This window comes from Lepeophtheirus salmonis, chromosome 1 (assembly GCF_016086655.4).
Source record: "Lepeophtheirus salmonis chromosome 1, UVic_Lsal_1.4, whole genome shotgun sequence".
Lineage (NCBI taxonomy): Eukaryota > Metazoa > Arthropoda > Copepoda > Siphonostomatoida > Caligidae > Lepeophtheirus > Lepeophtheirus salmonis.
In genome coordinates this window covers 38,233,661-38,247,870 of record NC_052131.2, presented here as the reverse complement: position 1 = coordinate 38,247,870, position 14,210 = coordinate 38,233,661, and the positions used below count along the sequence as shown (strand labels likewise).

General features: G+C 31.9%; 1 protein-coding gene and 1 long non-coding RNA gene across 4 annotated transcripts in view; one reads left to right on the top strand and one right to left on the bottom strand.

Annotated features, from left to right (window-relative positions):
- Positions 1–14,210, bottom strand: part of LOC121118349 (uncharacterized) — a 147,934-nt gene that overhangs the window by 60,861 nt on the left and 72,863 nt on the right. The window contains exon 5 of one of the 2 annotated variants that reach the window (XR_005864409.2): positions 13,318–13,415. The exons of the other annotated variant lie outside the window; for it this stretch is intronic. This is a non-coding gene — a long non-coding RNA (uncharacterized lncRNA). Of the gene's footprint in view, positions 1–13,317; positions 13,416–14,210 lie in introns of those variants that run through there. 2 annotated transcript variants of the gene reach the window in all.
- LOC121118332 (uncharacterized) overlaps positions 1–14,210 on the top strand; it is a 33,352-nt gene that overhangs the window by 16,853 nt on the left and 2,289 nt on the right. The window contains exons 1-2 of one of the 2 annotated variants that reach the window (XM_040712910.2): positions 10,071–10,201; positions 12,767–12,998. In XM_040712910.2, coding sequence (XP_040568844.1) covers positions 10,141–10,201; positions 12,767–12,998 — 293 coding nt within the window. In that variant the 5' untranslated portion in view covers positions 10,071–10,140. Of the gene's footprint in view, positions 1–10,070; positions 10,202–12,766; positions 12,999–14,210 lie in introns of those variants that run through there. The other variant, XM_071892209.1, reaches the window with a different exon arrangement.

The following is a 14,210-nucleotide window of genomic DNA, read 5'->3' as shown; positions in this document are numbered from 1 at the left end:
GCATTGTGGCCAGCACAGGTGAATTCTTCGACAACTTTGTTTTCACTCAAGATGGAGCTCCGTGTCATTACGGTTTAAAGACACTGGTCTTCCTGAGAGACAACTTTCCGGACTTTTGAGACATTAACTTGAATCAGCCCTCCACTCCAGACGCAAAACCCTTGGACTACTCTATCCAGGAGTGTCTGAACGAAAGGGTGGGCACTATTCCTCAGAGGATTGCCCAGTCTCTTGAGACTTCCATCAAAAAGGAGTGAACCAAGCTCAATTCGGACTAGATAGTCAAGGTATGCAAGAGATGTAGGCCTCTTAAGGAGGCAATTATTTGAGCTGAGGGCTCACATATTGACTAAAAGTTGTACCAAACAATATTTTCAGATCAGTTCACTAAATGTCCTCACAAAACCACATATTTAAATTTTACTCTTGAAAAAATTAAACTATGTACGATTGAGGATCGACATTGGAATAATTACTGGCTTTTTCTTACAAAATACGGAGGAGAATTTGCATTGTGTTTATTTATTTCCTCTTATAGTTTCTTATAGCTAATCTAATAAAAAGTCATAACAGCAAATCTGTTCTGATGCAAAACATTCTTCCAATTATGAGGGTCATCAGTTATCATGTTTTGTCTGATTCTTTTATTTTCAAGTACCGACAGGTCATAATTTAAACAGCTATAGTTAACATAATAAATTAGAAATTCACAATCAAATAGAGGTAGGAATTAAAGTCATGGAGGAAAGAAAGATCCATCAGGCTATAATTAGAGATGTGAAAAAGAGTTATTATGGCGAGTGCCAAAACCAAGCCTGAAAGAATGCTTTGAAAAATATAGTAAAACTCAGAAATTAATTCCGTTGATATGATGTCCAGTCATTATATCAGCAAATGAAGCTAAATTGTATTTTTTATATTTATAAATATCATCAACACAATGTATATAAGGAGTAAAGGTGCGTGTAATAAAATGATAAATATTTCAGTTGGCAACCTGCTTAGTATATAGGTATATTTTTTTGTTCTTTATTTGCTGCTCCTATCATTTGAGAAACCAATGGGAAAACGAAAATATCATTATAGAAAAACTGTTATGCAGATTGCTAACTGAAGGTTTGTTAATTCTTTAAGTATATCTTTTTTTGTATTTTTACATAGCTAACAATAGACATGGGTAACATTATGTCAGCTAGTGGCGTCGAAACTTTAAACAAAATGTACTTATCTTAAAAAAAATTCAAATATTTGCAAATTATTAACTGACTGGTATTACAGCCATCGGTACTCACTGGGATTAACTCTTTTTCGACAAATCTAGTTATAATAATAATTTTGGGCATTGCTTAAATTTTGGCCTGTATGTCATATTTTTTCTATATATCTAAATTCGAAACAGTGTAAGCTGAAAGTGGAAACTCAATGATTGCATTTTTTAATAATAAAGAAATAATTTTGCTCGCGAAGTGAAGGACGCGAACTATTTATTATTTGAGTTATTCGGTAGAGGTTATATGTTCGTATCTTATAGAATAAAATCGAGGCGGGGGAGGGGATCGTAGTTGATCCGTGGACTGAGGGATGATCCCAGAAGAGATCACACATCATTATGTAAGCCACTATGACTCTTTGTTGTAGCTTCCATGAATCAAAATCCCTACCACGGATGAATTTACCACTGCGATTCATGCCGTCATTACTTTGTGAGACCTTCAATTTACTTTTATGATCCTCCAAAGTGCTAATTGTTCGAATATTTTGAAAAATTTGAGATCTCTCTTGTCCTATTTCAATAATATATCCTTCAGTTTGGTTAAATACAAAATATTCAAGATATCTTCTCAATTTATTACTACCTATGTATAGATATAAATTATATCTTTATTTAAAGTATATAGAATCAAATGATTAGATAGTAATTATATTGGCTATAAAACAAATTATAAAAAAATAATCATGCGTGTTGGAGTCTGAGTCGGTGGCATTCAAAATACTGGAGTCGGGCATTTTATGTAACGATTCTGCACCCCTGCTCAAAAGACATTTTTTACCTTTTGAACCAAGTCATTAAACGAGTAGCAAAACAATGACTACATGATCCTCTTAAACAAGTTCAAAAATTAAATTTCAAATATTAAATTTTTGGAAAATAATATCAAAATCTAGAATTATTCACTAAATCTTAAATTTTTGGAAGTAACTTTCAATTTTCCCATGAATGAAAATAAATCTTTCCAAAAATTATTTTACCTTATTTTCGCCTAAATTTTTTTCATCCTTACCAAAAAAAAGAAAAAAAAAAAAATCTAGTAAAAACCAAAAATCCCTTTATTTTATTATTGTTATTATTATTATTATTATTTTTTTTTTTTTTTTGGGGGGCTATAAGTTTGTATAACTTTTTGTCCTTGCCGGGAAGCCATTATTAATGATTCTTTAAATATGACAACGTGGTTGTCGTTTAGTTATAAGAATATCCCAAATTAACACCTAAATGAAATTTTTCCAAAAAAGAACAGATGACAGGCCCAAGCCTGGCCTTAGTCAAAAACTTAATTTGTATCAAATTAACAAATTCCTTACAATGAACAAATATGGTACATTCAAAAGATTCAAACTATTACTTTGTCTTAGTTTCAATTCCAAATATAATCATAAATTAATTAATATCTGTGTTACTTTTACTTTGGTAACAGGATATTGTTTTCATATACCATAAAATGCTATAATTCAATCTAGATAATCAATTTTCCATAGAATACTCTAATATGTAAGTATTCAATTATTGTAATTAATTCTTATCAATACTGATGAAAAGAAATACAGTATATCATTTGATTATATTTCTTTGTTGTGAGCATGCGACTGTTACCTTCAGTGGTTATCTATTAATCAAGTTACTCATATCTCCCTCAGGATAGTGTCTTTTTATTGTATCTCTCAATCTTTCTTCCAAAAAGAGAGAAAAACAGGTACCAAAATAAGTTGGTAGTTAATTTAATTCTTCCCAACTGCAAGTTAATTTAATAGATGAAAATTACGTGGTATTGAATAAAAATTGCATCATTTTGCATGCTGTTCTCAATTTTAATTTTAATAGACATCAAACAAAGATTTATTCAGTATTTATATAAGAAGATTATTTCTGAACTTAGACATATCATTGGTGGGAATAACAGCCTCTAGGTGCAGCCACATGTAAGATGAAGCTGCGGCTCATTTTCTTCCCCTCCTGATTCACAGAGAACTTGAGTTCCATAAATTTACTATGAGTGACTCGACAGACTTTGGAATCCACGTGACACCAGATGCTCAAGTCCAGTGAAATGAGATTTGGACTCTTGGAGTGATGTTTAAGGTCAATATATGTCTCTACATGGAAATGTTAATGATTTTGAGTCAAGTAAATCTCTTTGACCTCCCCCTCCCCCACGCAGCTTGGATGACCTTTTAGATGGTAAATCGGTGAAGGGACTTATTTTTGCAAATTTTGGACAAGTTTATCTTAACTGACCTAACGCTTTAATGACTACAATTAAGACGGTCTTTCAGTAGGCGTTAGACGTTGTGAAAGTTGACTCTGAGCTGTTGGACGATATCTGAAATGTCATGGCCGGTGTAAATTAAAGTTGCAACCTCTAACCTGTTTGTTTCCATCTTTGTCCAGAGATGATATATATTTATTTGCAATATTTCATTTGACAGATAACAACAACATCTTTTCGTTAATCTGCGCAACTTTATAATTGAATCTCTCTACACCTTTCTAAAATACAGTGAAAGAGATGGTACACGACATATTCACTATCTGGTATCCATGGTGTCATGCCATGGACATTGTTTAAATAATAGTAGTTAGCATACATACCCCAGGACAGTGGCGTCATCTTGGATTTATTATTATTTATCAGTAGTTTGTTTATTTTAACATTTAATACCTCTCTCTATTCTGAGAGCAGATTGCTCCAACTATACTGAGCTTTACAGTTTTCCTTGCTCTAAACATAGCAATCGTTACTTTTTAAATGTGCCCTCCAGACCTGTGACTAATTTCCTTCTTATAACTATAATGAATCATGACAGCATTTAGTAGCTAGCCCCTTGATCGATTTCAAGTCCTCTCAACATACTCGTTCTTTCATAACCTCTTCCAACTATAACGCAGGGGCAAGATTGTAAACCGTATATGATATGATTTTTTATACCCCATTGAATCTATTTATCCTTATTGACAACGATGTGTGTAGAATAGAAAGCTCTCATACCTGGCTGACTTTCATTGTTTTACAACACACATATACATATATCATAATATTAATCTGATTAGATATTATATTTGATAAATGTATTGCTAATGACCTAAATTCCATAAAGAGGAAACATAAAAAACTAAAAAAAACCATATACATATAAATTTAATGTCCGTCAAGTCAAAATAATTAATAATTGAAACAGTCCATTTAGGTACACATCATCAAATAATGCAATAATGATCAAATTTAAAACAATCCCTGTCCTTGCAACAAACATGGTTTGGTCTAACAGCCACTGTTTTTGAAGTGGAGATTACAGAGTCTAATAACTCATTTAAAAAAAAAAATTTTTTTTGTTGCAATATAATAGGTAAGAGATGTCCAACACGTAGCCCACGGGAGGAATTTCTATAAAAATAGTAATTCGATCAAATTATGTAGCGGAGGAATTTTTATTAAATTACTTCAAAAAGTTTAAAAAAAATCCTGTAGATCTCCCCCCACCAAATCGGCCTTTTTTAGAGCTCTATCTGAGTCGCCATGCACAAAATGCTTAATCACTCTGTTTTAGAAACATTTTTCAGATGTGCATGTAGTCAGTGATTGGCTGACAAAAGCAATCACAATTTGCCATTAGCCCTTTCTCATCTAGGGAAGACATCAACAGAAATCAGCCGTGACTTTGGTGATTCCAGGTAGACTGTCTACCGGACCTTGAAGAAGGGGACTGCTATTGGTGAGGAGGAGGACCTAGGGAGAGGATTGGTGACTGCAGCAGACGTTGTCAGCTGTCACACCTCCAAAGTCACGCAGGATATTTTGATGAAAGAAGCTCTTGGCTTTTCCCCGAAGGAGTACTGGACTCTCCACTCACCTAATGCTACACCAATGGACTACGCCATATTTGGAAGTTTCAAGGCCAGTCTCATTGGCATCCAATTCAAGAGCAAGGACCAGTTGAAGGCCATCGTAGTTGAATCTTGAGCCAACTTGGAGTAGAGATTATCAAGATCAACCATAAAAAGTTGAGGTGCAAGGCGGAACAGATTGTTGTCAACAAAGGGGGATGGATTGAGTGAGAATCGTATGTCTTAATCTAGACTACATGTATTGAAAGAACAAAACGAAATAACATTATCTTTTTCAAGTTATTACCTTTTATCCAGCCTAAGGCCGAGCTTCTTGTTTTTGTATTGATGAAAATAATGCCATTTAGAGGGCTCTTAAAAATTAGGACTTTTTCAAGGACCGATAACAGGGGCGGGTCGGGACCAATTTTAAGTCCCATATTAAGCACCGATACAACAGAAATGTAGGATGACCAACCGTCCCCATTGTCCCGAACATGTCCCCTTTTAACATCAAAATATAGACGTTCTAGCTATGTATATGGTTATTGTAAACTCTCAAAAAGTGTGTTGACTATGGCACATTTCCCACTCTTGTCCTACAGTCACATTTACTCATCTCTTAATAGCATGTTGTTCATTCATGCTTATAAAATCAAAGATTTAACGACGTTAACTGTTTCATTCAAAAACATAGCTTACATTGATCTATTTGGACAAAATAAAAAATTCAATTAAAAATCCATGAAATGTGAAAAAATACATAAATAATGAAACCTACATTAAGCTAATATTGAATAACGATTTCTGCTGTTATTAATCCAGCAAAACAAATATATTAATACATAATCAGTTCAATACTACTAGAGTTGTAATTAATATGTCCCTTCTAGTTGGTAATTTTTTTTGTAGTGCACAGTTTGCCAAATGTTTTTTATTTTCAAAACCCATCTCTTGAGAAGGGAACAAGTGCAGAATTACATACTTGGAGTAGCATAACTAATTATCAAAAACGTGATTTTGATGGAATCAAGAAAGGACAACTCAAGATCAATTTTGCAATATGTGTAAGTACTATATTTAGCTATATTTTCTATTCAATATGTTCTCCTTCACAAGCAATTATAGTCTCGACACGCCGGCAAATAGATTGGAAAATCTTGATGAAGTCTGTGTCAATGGCGTACCTGTTATGAAGGCAGCTCGGTGTGAATCCAAATTTGCATGAAAGAGGTGGAAGATATTCTTATCTAAGAATCCCCAAACTGCAAAGTCCAGGGGTTGAGGTCAGGGCTGGAGAAGGGTCACATGGAGGAAGGCCAGAAGCTGCTACAAAAGTTTTGGTTATTCTTGGCTGTATAGGGCTGTAATGGACTGATTGATGTAGACAGTCTAACGGTCTCTGTAGCCTTCTTGGCACTGACAGTGGTGTAGAGAAGATCGCACACGCGTTGCCTTTTTGATTGTTGCTCCAACATTTTTAAACTTAGAGACATGGAATAAAAACAAACTTTTTTTTAACTGTCGTTTGTTTGCGAAACGAAATGTTATAATTTAAAATAACGTGGATAAAATCGTAAATAAACGATACTTCATGTTTTGGGTTCCCACTCTGTAAATATTAATTAATCACGTGTATGTGTGCTCAAGAAAGACTGAGAGTAACACGAGGGTTTGTTGATGAGTTATAAGTGTTAGTCCTTGTTAGACTCAGAGTATATGTGATGTTCCACATCAAAATAATTCCTGCTTATGTCCCTGATATATGCAGAGTGGGATTTGTGTATTTCTTTTCTCTTGCTCTCATAGCAATACCAAATGGCGAAACAAAGATCATTAAATCAATATTTATCCAAATATAGTTGGCTAAGTGGCAAGTTTTTTGTTCACTAGGGGGACTGAGGGTACCATGAATATTACTCTATAAATAACTACGTGGGGGAGCCCATATTGTTTCAGTAAATATAGAGTTCCAGAGAAGAAATTAGTTTGGATCTATGGCAATGCAACATATAGAAGGAATTACAAATATTCTTAAGTACCAACTTTTTTCCGGATCAGAAGAAATGAGAAAACATCCCTTTCAAGTGCCGAAACCACAGTTTTGTTAACAGAAAGGATATCCTGATTTAAGTTATTATAGAAAAAACAACATTAACATTAGCAAAAAATACCATCACTGAAAAAAATATGAGGGGGGGGGGGAAGGAAGGGCTGGTTCGGAACACATGTGGCCAGTGATTGCGGCACTGCTTTTCCATTGCTGTTTATGACTCGTAGAACCACACTATAGTCCAACTCAGATATATAAATCCTTGGTAAATTTTCTCTTCTCTCACTGGGATATCTATAATTTATCCGAATGTGATATGGATCAGTTTTGAAAATGTATCTTTTCATCCATTCTCACGTGAAGAAAATCCACTTTACTTTTTTATGTTGTATCTGAGATATTTTGTGACTGACTGTAACGAAAAAGATCCTTATTTACAGGTATATATTTAATGTTGAAAAGGATTCATAGTTTTGATTTTTTCACGTCAATCTGGTATAGCTGATAATTAGTACAGCATCTTTATTAATAACACTATCACAACATGTATTTTTTGCAAGCTATTGATATCTCTACTCTTGTATCTGCTCATTAGTTGTTGGTATCTTGAATAAGAATTTGTTAGTGCTTAACTGCTAAAAAAACATTAGTCCAACAGTGGAAAAAAATGACTCACCAAGGGTTAATTTGATGCTATTCTTTCTCTCTCCTTTAAAAGTAAAAGTTGAGAGATGCAATGAAGACATTGTACAGTGTCTTTCCTATATATCGTATGCAGTGTAATTAAGTATATACTTGGTGATAGTATTAAAACATCGTCAATCACGAACTCAGGAATAACGCTAGTGGATTATATTTTTATTAATTTGTATAGAACAAATTAAATAATATAAATATATACAATATGGGTACCCTTGGCGTCACTATGGCCTCCAACTTTTTTCTGAAATCCTTAGAAGTCCTTCCGATTTTGACTTAATCCGATTTCCCTAGCAACCTTTAAATAGGCTGCTGATAACCCTACATAGAGTTTTGAGTTTATTTTGTTGGTGTGGCAAGGTGCCCCATCTTTTTGGAACACATATGGAATGCCCCAATACTCCTTCTTAATCCATGGAATAACATTATCCTTTATAAACCTCATATACAAATACCTTACTGTTGACTTTTTCAGCTTCGTTGATAAATTTTTGTTGTACAAGTCTTTCCATCCGATCCAAAAACACCCAAACCATCATTAAGGTAGGACTTTTCTTGAATGTAAATTCTACTTCTTTGTGACAATTACAACTAAAAAATAAAGCAATCACGATGGCTGTTGGACATACATTTAATCCGTAAAATCTTCTCATCAGAGAATATGACGATTAGTGATCCTTTTTTGAACTTAATGAGAAACAGCTTGTTCCTCGTATATCTTTTCTCCTAAAAGTTAATGCTAATGGTATCTGTCCATTGGCCTAAATTCCAGGTCCTTCTTCACTAGATTTCTGATGATTCTTTCACCCCATTTTATCTCTTTGGGCACGCATCTCATGCTCCGAAATGGATTTCTCTTGATTCTTACTTTGATAGGTTTTAACTTGATTGCAGTCCTTGCTATCCTTTACTGAACTTATCCCTGAACTCATTCAAATGTACCATAAGATTCAGAAAAAAATTTGATACCATAAACAATGCCAAGTCTCTAGTGATCTCAGCTGGAGTTTTTCGCGAAAGGGCATTAATTCATCTTCCAACTTTCTTTTTTCTTTATCTCCATAATTTCAGTCTACAAAATCTTTGAAGTAAGTTGTAAATGTACACGGAACCTAATTTTTATTGAAATTAGTTCTCAAGATAAAAAATTACCAGAAATTTCATGTGTGTATATTTAATCATGCTGAATATAGTATTTGCTCTATAATTTATTTTCTACATAGAGTTGTGTTTCAATCCCAAAATTCTAGACCGGTATGAAGCCGTTATGATTTTTGTTGAACCAAACTAACTCGGTCCTTTAAAGAACTTCCGTCTGTATCGGTCTCTTTAAAATTCGGTCTACGCAGATATAATTGATAAATTATTAATGACTTCATGTATTTTTCCAATACGTAAACATCGTTATAATGACGTCATACATAGGTTAATGTTTTCATATACTTACAACTCGTTCAATTGGGATGACCATAAAATTGAGTCCGATAAATAAAATCACTTGTGTTAATTTCGACTTGTTTCGTCTTTGTTACATTGAGTCTTGTCCTTATTTTGACAGTAAAATAATATATTTGTTTTCAAACATTCAAAAAAACAATATTTCTCTTCATTTCTGTCTCGTAATCCTCATGTAATAAAACAGCGATTTAGTCCATTCACATTTGACGAAATTAACGCAAAAATCCCTTTTAACGGAACCGAGGAAAAAGAAATGATTTGAGACCGTACCTCAAATGTTACTTATGCAGCATTTACTCACAAAGTAAAAAAAAAATAACAAATAGAGTGGTGTTGTTAAATATAACTTGCATGACGAAAAGATACTTTTAATGAGCAAATAATTGAGTTATCAAACATATTTGATATATCTTTAAAAAAAAGTATTTTGCACGAGTCTACCAACAAAGGAGAGATGAAAGGCCTCTTGGGGGCCCCTTATTTATTGTTAAAGATATGCTTTTCTAAGCAGATGCATGTGAATTATATTAACTATGGGCCTTTCTTTTTTTTTTTTAGTGCGACGTATTCTACTAAAAAAGACCAATTTCTCACTATATACAATAGAAACAAAATGTATGTTCAAAAGGGTACTATTTATGATTATATTTATAATTGTAGTATAAATGCGTGTTCTTATTTCAAGAGATTATATTTGCAGATAACTTCATAAGTAACTTTCTTTTCCTCTTTTTTAATGTTGAAATATAAAAAAAAATGCTCGTATTTATTGTGACTAAATATGAAAGGATTTCATTTTAGTTGCAACTAAAATCTCTTTCCTTCAAGAATGGCAGATCTATCTCGTCCCAATTCATTTAGTGAGAGAAGCATAAGCTCTGAAGATGAGGGTAAATACATTTTATTTATTATGATAATAATTAAAATCAATAATGTTTAAATTTATGAACCATCCATCTGGCCTTTGTATCTTATACGTTACGAAACCATAAACTCTTCTTTATTGTAATAAATTGTATAATATATAGGGTTGATCGTATCTAGTGGTACACATTTTATTAATTCCAATTTTTCAAGAGTGAAGTTTAAACAAAAGATTGTGTGAGGACATTTATCCAAGAAAATCATCTGAAAATAGTACTTTAACCCAACCTTGATTGAATAAGTGGCCCTTTACTCTAATAATTGCCTCAATACGAGGCCTTAATCCATAACAGACCTTGCCTATGTAGTCAGACTCGAGTTTTACCGACTCCTTCTTGATGGAAGCATCTAGAGACTGGACTCTCTTGTGTGGACTAGGACAGACACTCTCCTCCAGAACTGCCTAGATAGAGTAGTCCGGAGAGGAGAGAGGTCACATGCCAAAGCTGTCTCTCAGGAAGGCCTGGGTATAGCGGCGCGATGACACAGAGCTCTGTTCGAATCGTACTCATATATGCTACAACTTAAATTCGAATCGGAAATACTTCTGGGCTCAACATGGATATCGACTGAAATACTTGAGACAAGGATATTACCAGGGATGCCGGAATTGGTTCAAAAAGGGGGGAGAAACTGTTTCATAAAAATACCGTCATATATTTACGATAGGGTCATTCCAGGTCAAATCGACAGAATAAATAAAAAATGTGACCAGACCCTCTCAGATTGGATTATTTTTGGCACACAAGTAGATTAAGTATGACAAATTTTAGCAAATAATTATGAGTCGTTTCTGAGATATAGATTTCCTACCAAAATTTTCAATGTTATTACTGGACTCTACTGTTTCTTGTATATTTTTTATATCCAAAAGAGCTAATGAATGAAGTCACAATTAGAATATTTAAATTTCTAAATACCTCAATTTTGATTTAAAACAATAAATGTGAAATAAACTAGCAAGTACTTGATCAACAATAAAAAAATTGCCCTACTCTTATAAATATGAAACTTTGCCAACATGTTCTGCATAAATAGGGATATCAGCAGTCATGGACAAGTTAACTTATCTTTTTAACTAGTTAAGTTAAAGTTAATTATTATTTTACTTTTTAATAACTTGTTGAGTCAAAGTTAATGTAGATTTCTATGAAAATTAACTATTTAAGTTTAAGTTAATTAAATTTAGAATAATATAAGTTAAATTAACTAACACAACCTTGGTTAAGTTAAAATTAACCTCGATAATAAAAAATAATTCTTAAAGTTAGTCCAAACCGAAATTTGTCAAGGCTCTATAATAAAAATTATTCTATCACTCTTTCTAGTTGGGATTTTCTCTACTTACAATAAAACAATAAAAAAAAAGATTCAAACTCCCAACAACTTCTGTTTCGAAAAAAAAAAAAGCAAAGCTAAAGAAAATTAACTAATTAAATGGAGGTCAAAGAAAGCTAAAATTTTAGATTTTTGAGTTTCATATACAACTGTGTTTTATAATTTTTTTTTCTAAAAAAATTGATTTTTTGAAAATAACTATGGGTTTTTGTAATTTTCTTCGAAAAAATCAAATATATATTTATAAATAATTATATAGATGCCCTGAGAGAAACAGTCACTAGTTGTCATATTATATTATGTTTTTTTCACATACCCTCCTCCCCCTTCCTGTATTCATATAATTGGATATGACTCACTTTCTTTCGATATTGCATGTCTTAGGTACGAGTATACTAGGCCTATATACTTAAGGACATCACGAACGTACATATATTTAATTTGATTAACAACAGTGAATTTTCAAGTGTAAAAATCTTGCATGAGGCACGGATATTTTATAGATTTGGTACACGCAAGAGATTTGTCAAGTTATATTTACTTACTATATAACTATAATTTACTGTATTATACATTTGGTGTTAAATCATGAAACTATTCAACCTAAATAATCCCTTACAATTTAATCTTTTGATTATAATCTTCGAAGTTTCGGTTTTATATGTATGTTTGGCATTAACATTCATTAAAATTTGTGAACTGAAGTCTAATTTTTAAAAAATCAAATATTTTCTTCTAGATTTTTTGTGTTTGTAGATGAGTAAAGTATGCAAGTATTTAAAAAAAAAAAAAAAACCCGAAAGCAGGGACATCTAGAGCCCCCAAAAAAAAAAATAAGGCATTTTTGCTTTTTAATAAATATTTTTTTGCTCAGGATAAAAAGTTTATACAAAAATAGGTGTAAAATTTTTTCCCAAAAACATTTAATATTGCAAATTTAATTTTTTAAATTTATTTAAAAAAAATTTAATTTTTGTGAACAGCTGTGGACTTTAGAATTTTTTTTTTCCAAAAAGTTAAATAATTTGTGAACAGTTGTAGATTTTTGTAATTTGAAATTCTCCAAAAATCAATTTTTGGAGAATTACTATGGATTCTGTAATAATAAATATAATATTAATAAACCGGGTTTTAAAATGAAAAAATCACTTAACCTCATCTTCTTAATAATTAATTTATTACATTTTTTTTAGATCCACGAAATATGGCATCCGGAGCTAGTGTTGTAGCCCTTCTCCTTAAAAAAGTCACAAAGTCAGAGTATGAAAAGCGGATATTGAATGAGATATTCGATCAAGCCGATAAAAACAGAGATGGACAAGTTGATCCAAAGGAATATATCAATGCAATTCAACGGAGAGGAATTGCAATAACCCCTGAAGAGGTTCAAGAAGTTTTCAATATTGCAGACAAGAATAATGATGGGTAAATTATTGATTATTTCATTGTTTTCTGATAATATTTTTCTTTTTGGAAAAGATATATAAAACGGAAGTTGCGTGATTTTGTTTGGTCATTTTTTGCGTTTATTTTGTGACTGAACAAATTATATGCAAGTAATAAGATATTATCATTGTTTCAAATATTAGTCAATTACATTTTAAGATTCTAAAGCAATTTTTTATACCGGTGTAGCAATAATCATAACATACAGATACAAGATTCAAGTTAAACTCAACGCTCAAGACACTAGATATGAGGCAATAAGATAAACAAAAACAGTTTAATAAAATAAAGTGTATACATGAAAATGTATAGTATATATCAATGTCCAGGGGTGTCCGCAGGGGAGTGCTGGTGTTGCTGTAGCTTACCCAACACCAATTAAGGAATTTATTCTTACTAAAAAATATAATATTTAAAATTTTTCAAATTTTATTTAAAAAAAAATATTATATTTCAAATTTAATTTTGAAATTATTTTCAGTAAACTTTAATTTTTTGTGAACAAATGTAGATATTTGAAAAAAAATTAAATATTTAATTTTAGAAATTTCTTTCTAAAAGAATTATTTTTTTTCTCAACAGGTCTGGATTTTTGAATTTTTAAAAAAAAGTTTTATTTTTTGAGAATAGCTGTTGATTTTTAAATTTTTTTTAAAATTTTTAAAATTATAAGTTTTTGAATTAAAAATCCAAAAGCCAGGCCCCCCTCTCATCCAAAAACAAAAATATTTATATAATCCTTCAGACGCCCTGATGTCAACTATCACTTGTGTCTTAATATGCTTATTCCTAATAGTGTTATGAACGTTCCTTGCTTGGTTAAACTCTAGTAAGCAGAGAACAATTTCCTAATATAAGGGATACACCCTTGGAAACTATTTCAGCTAAGGGATGTCATTATAGATATGAGCCAGTAGCAATATATGGGATATCCTTTAGTGATTACTATCCAATACCCATATGAAGGATACAATTTTGTAATAGGGTGTGAGCAAACTTTAAAACATATATTATCCGTAAGGTAGTATGATAGTTTATAGCTTGTTCTTTAAAATGGGACATGCTGAGAAGAATTTTGAAAATAGCCTCTATGTGAGTAATATAGACCTATACTTTATATTAAATAATATTATGATGCAGGGAGATGTATTATTTTGCTGCAAACCAGGGCCACTTTCTGTTGCTTTGTTT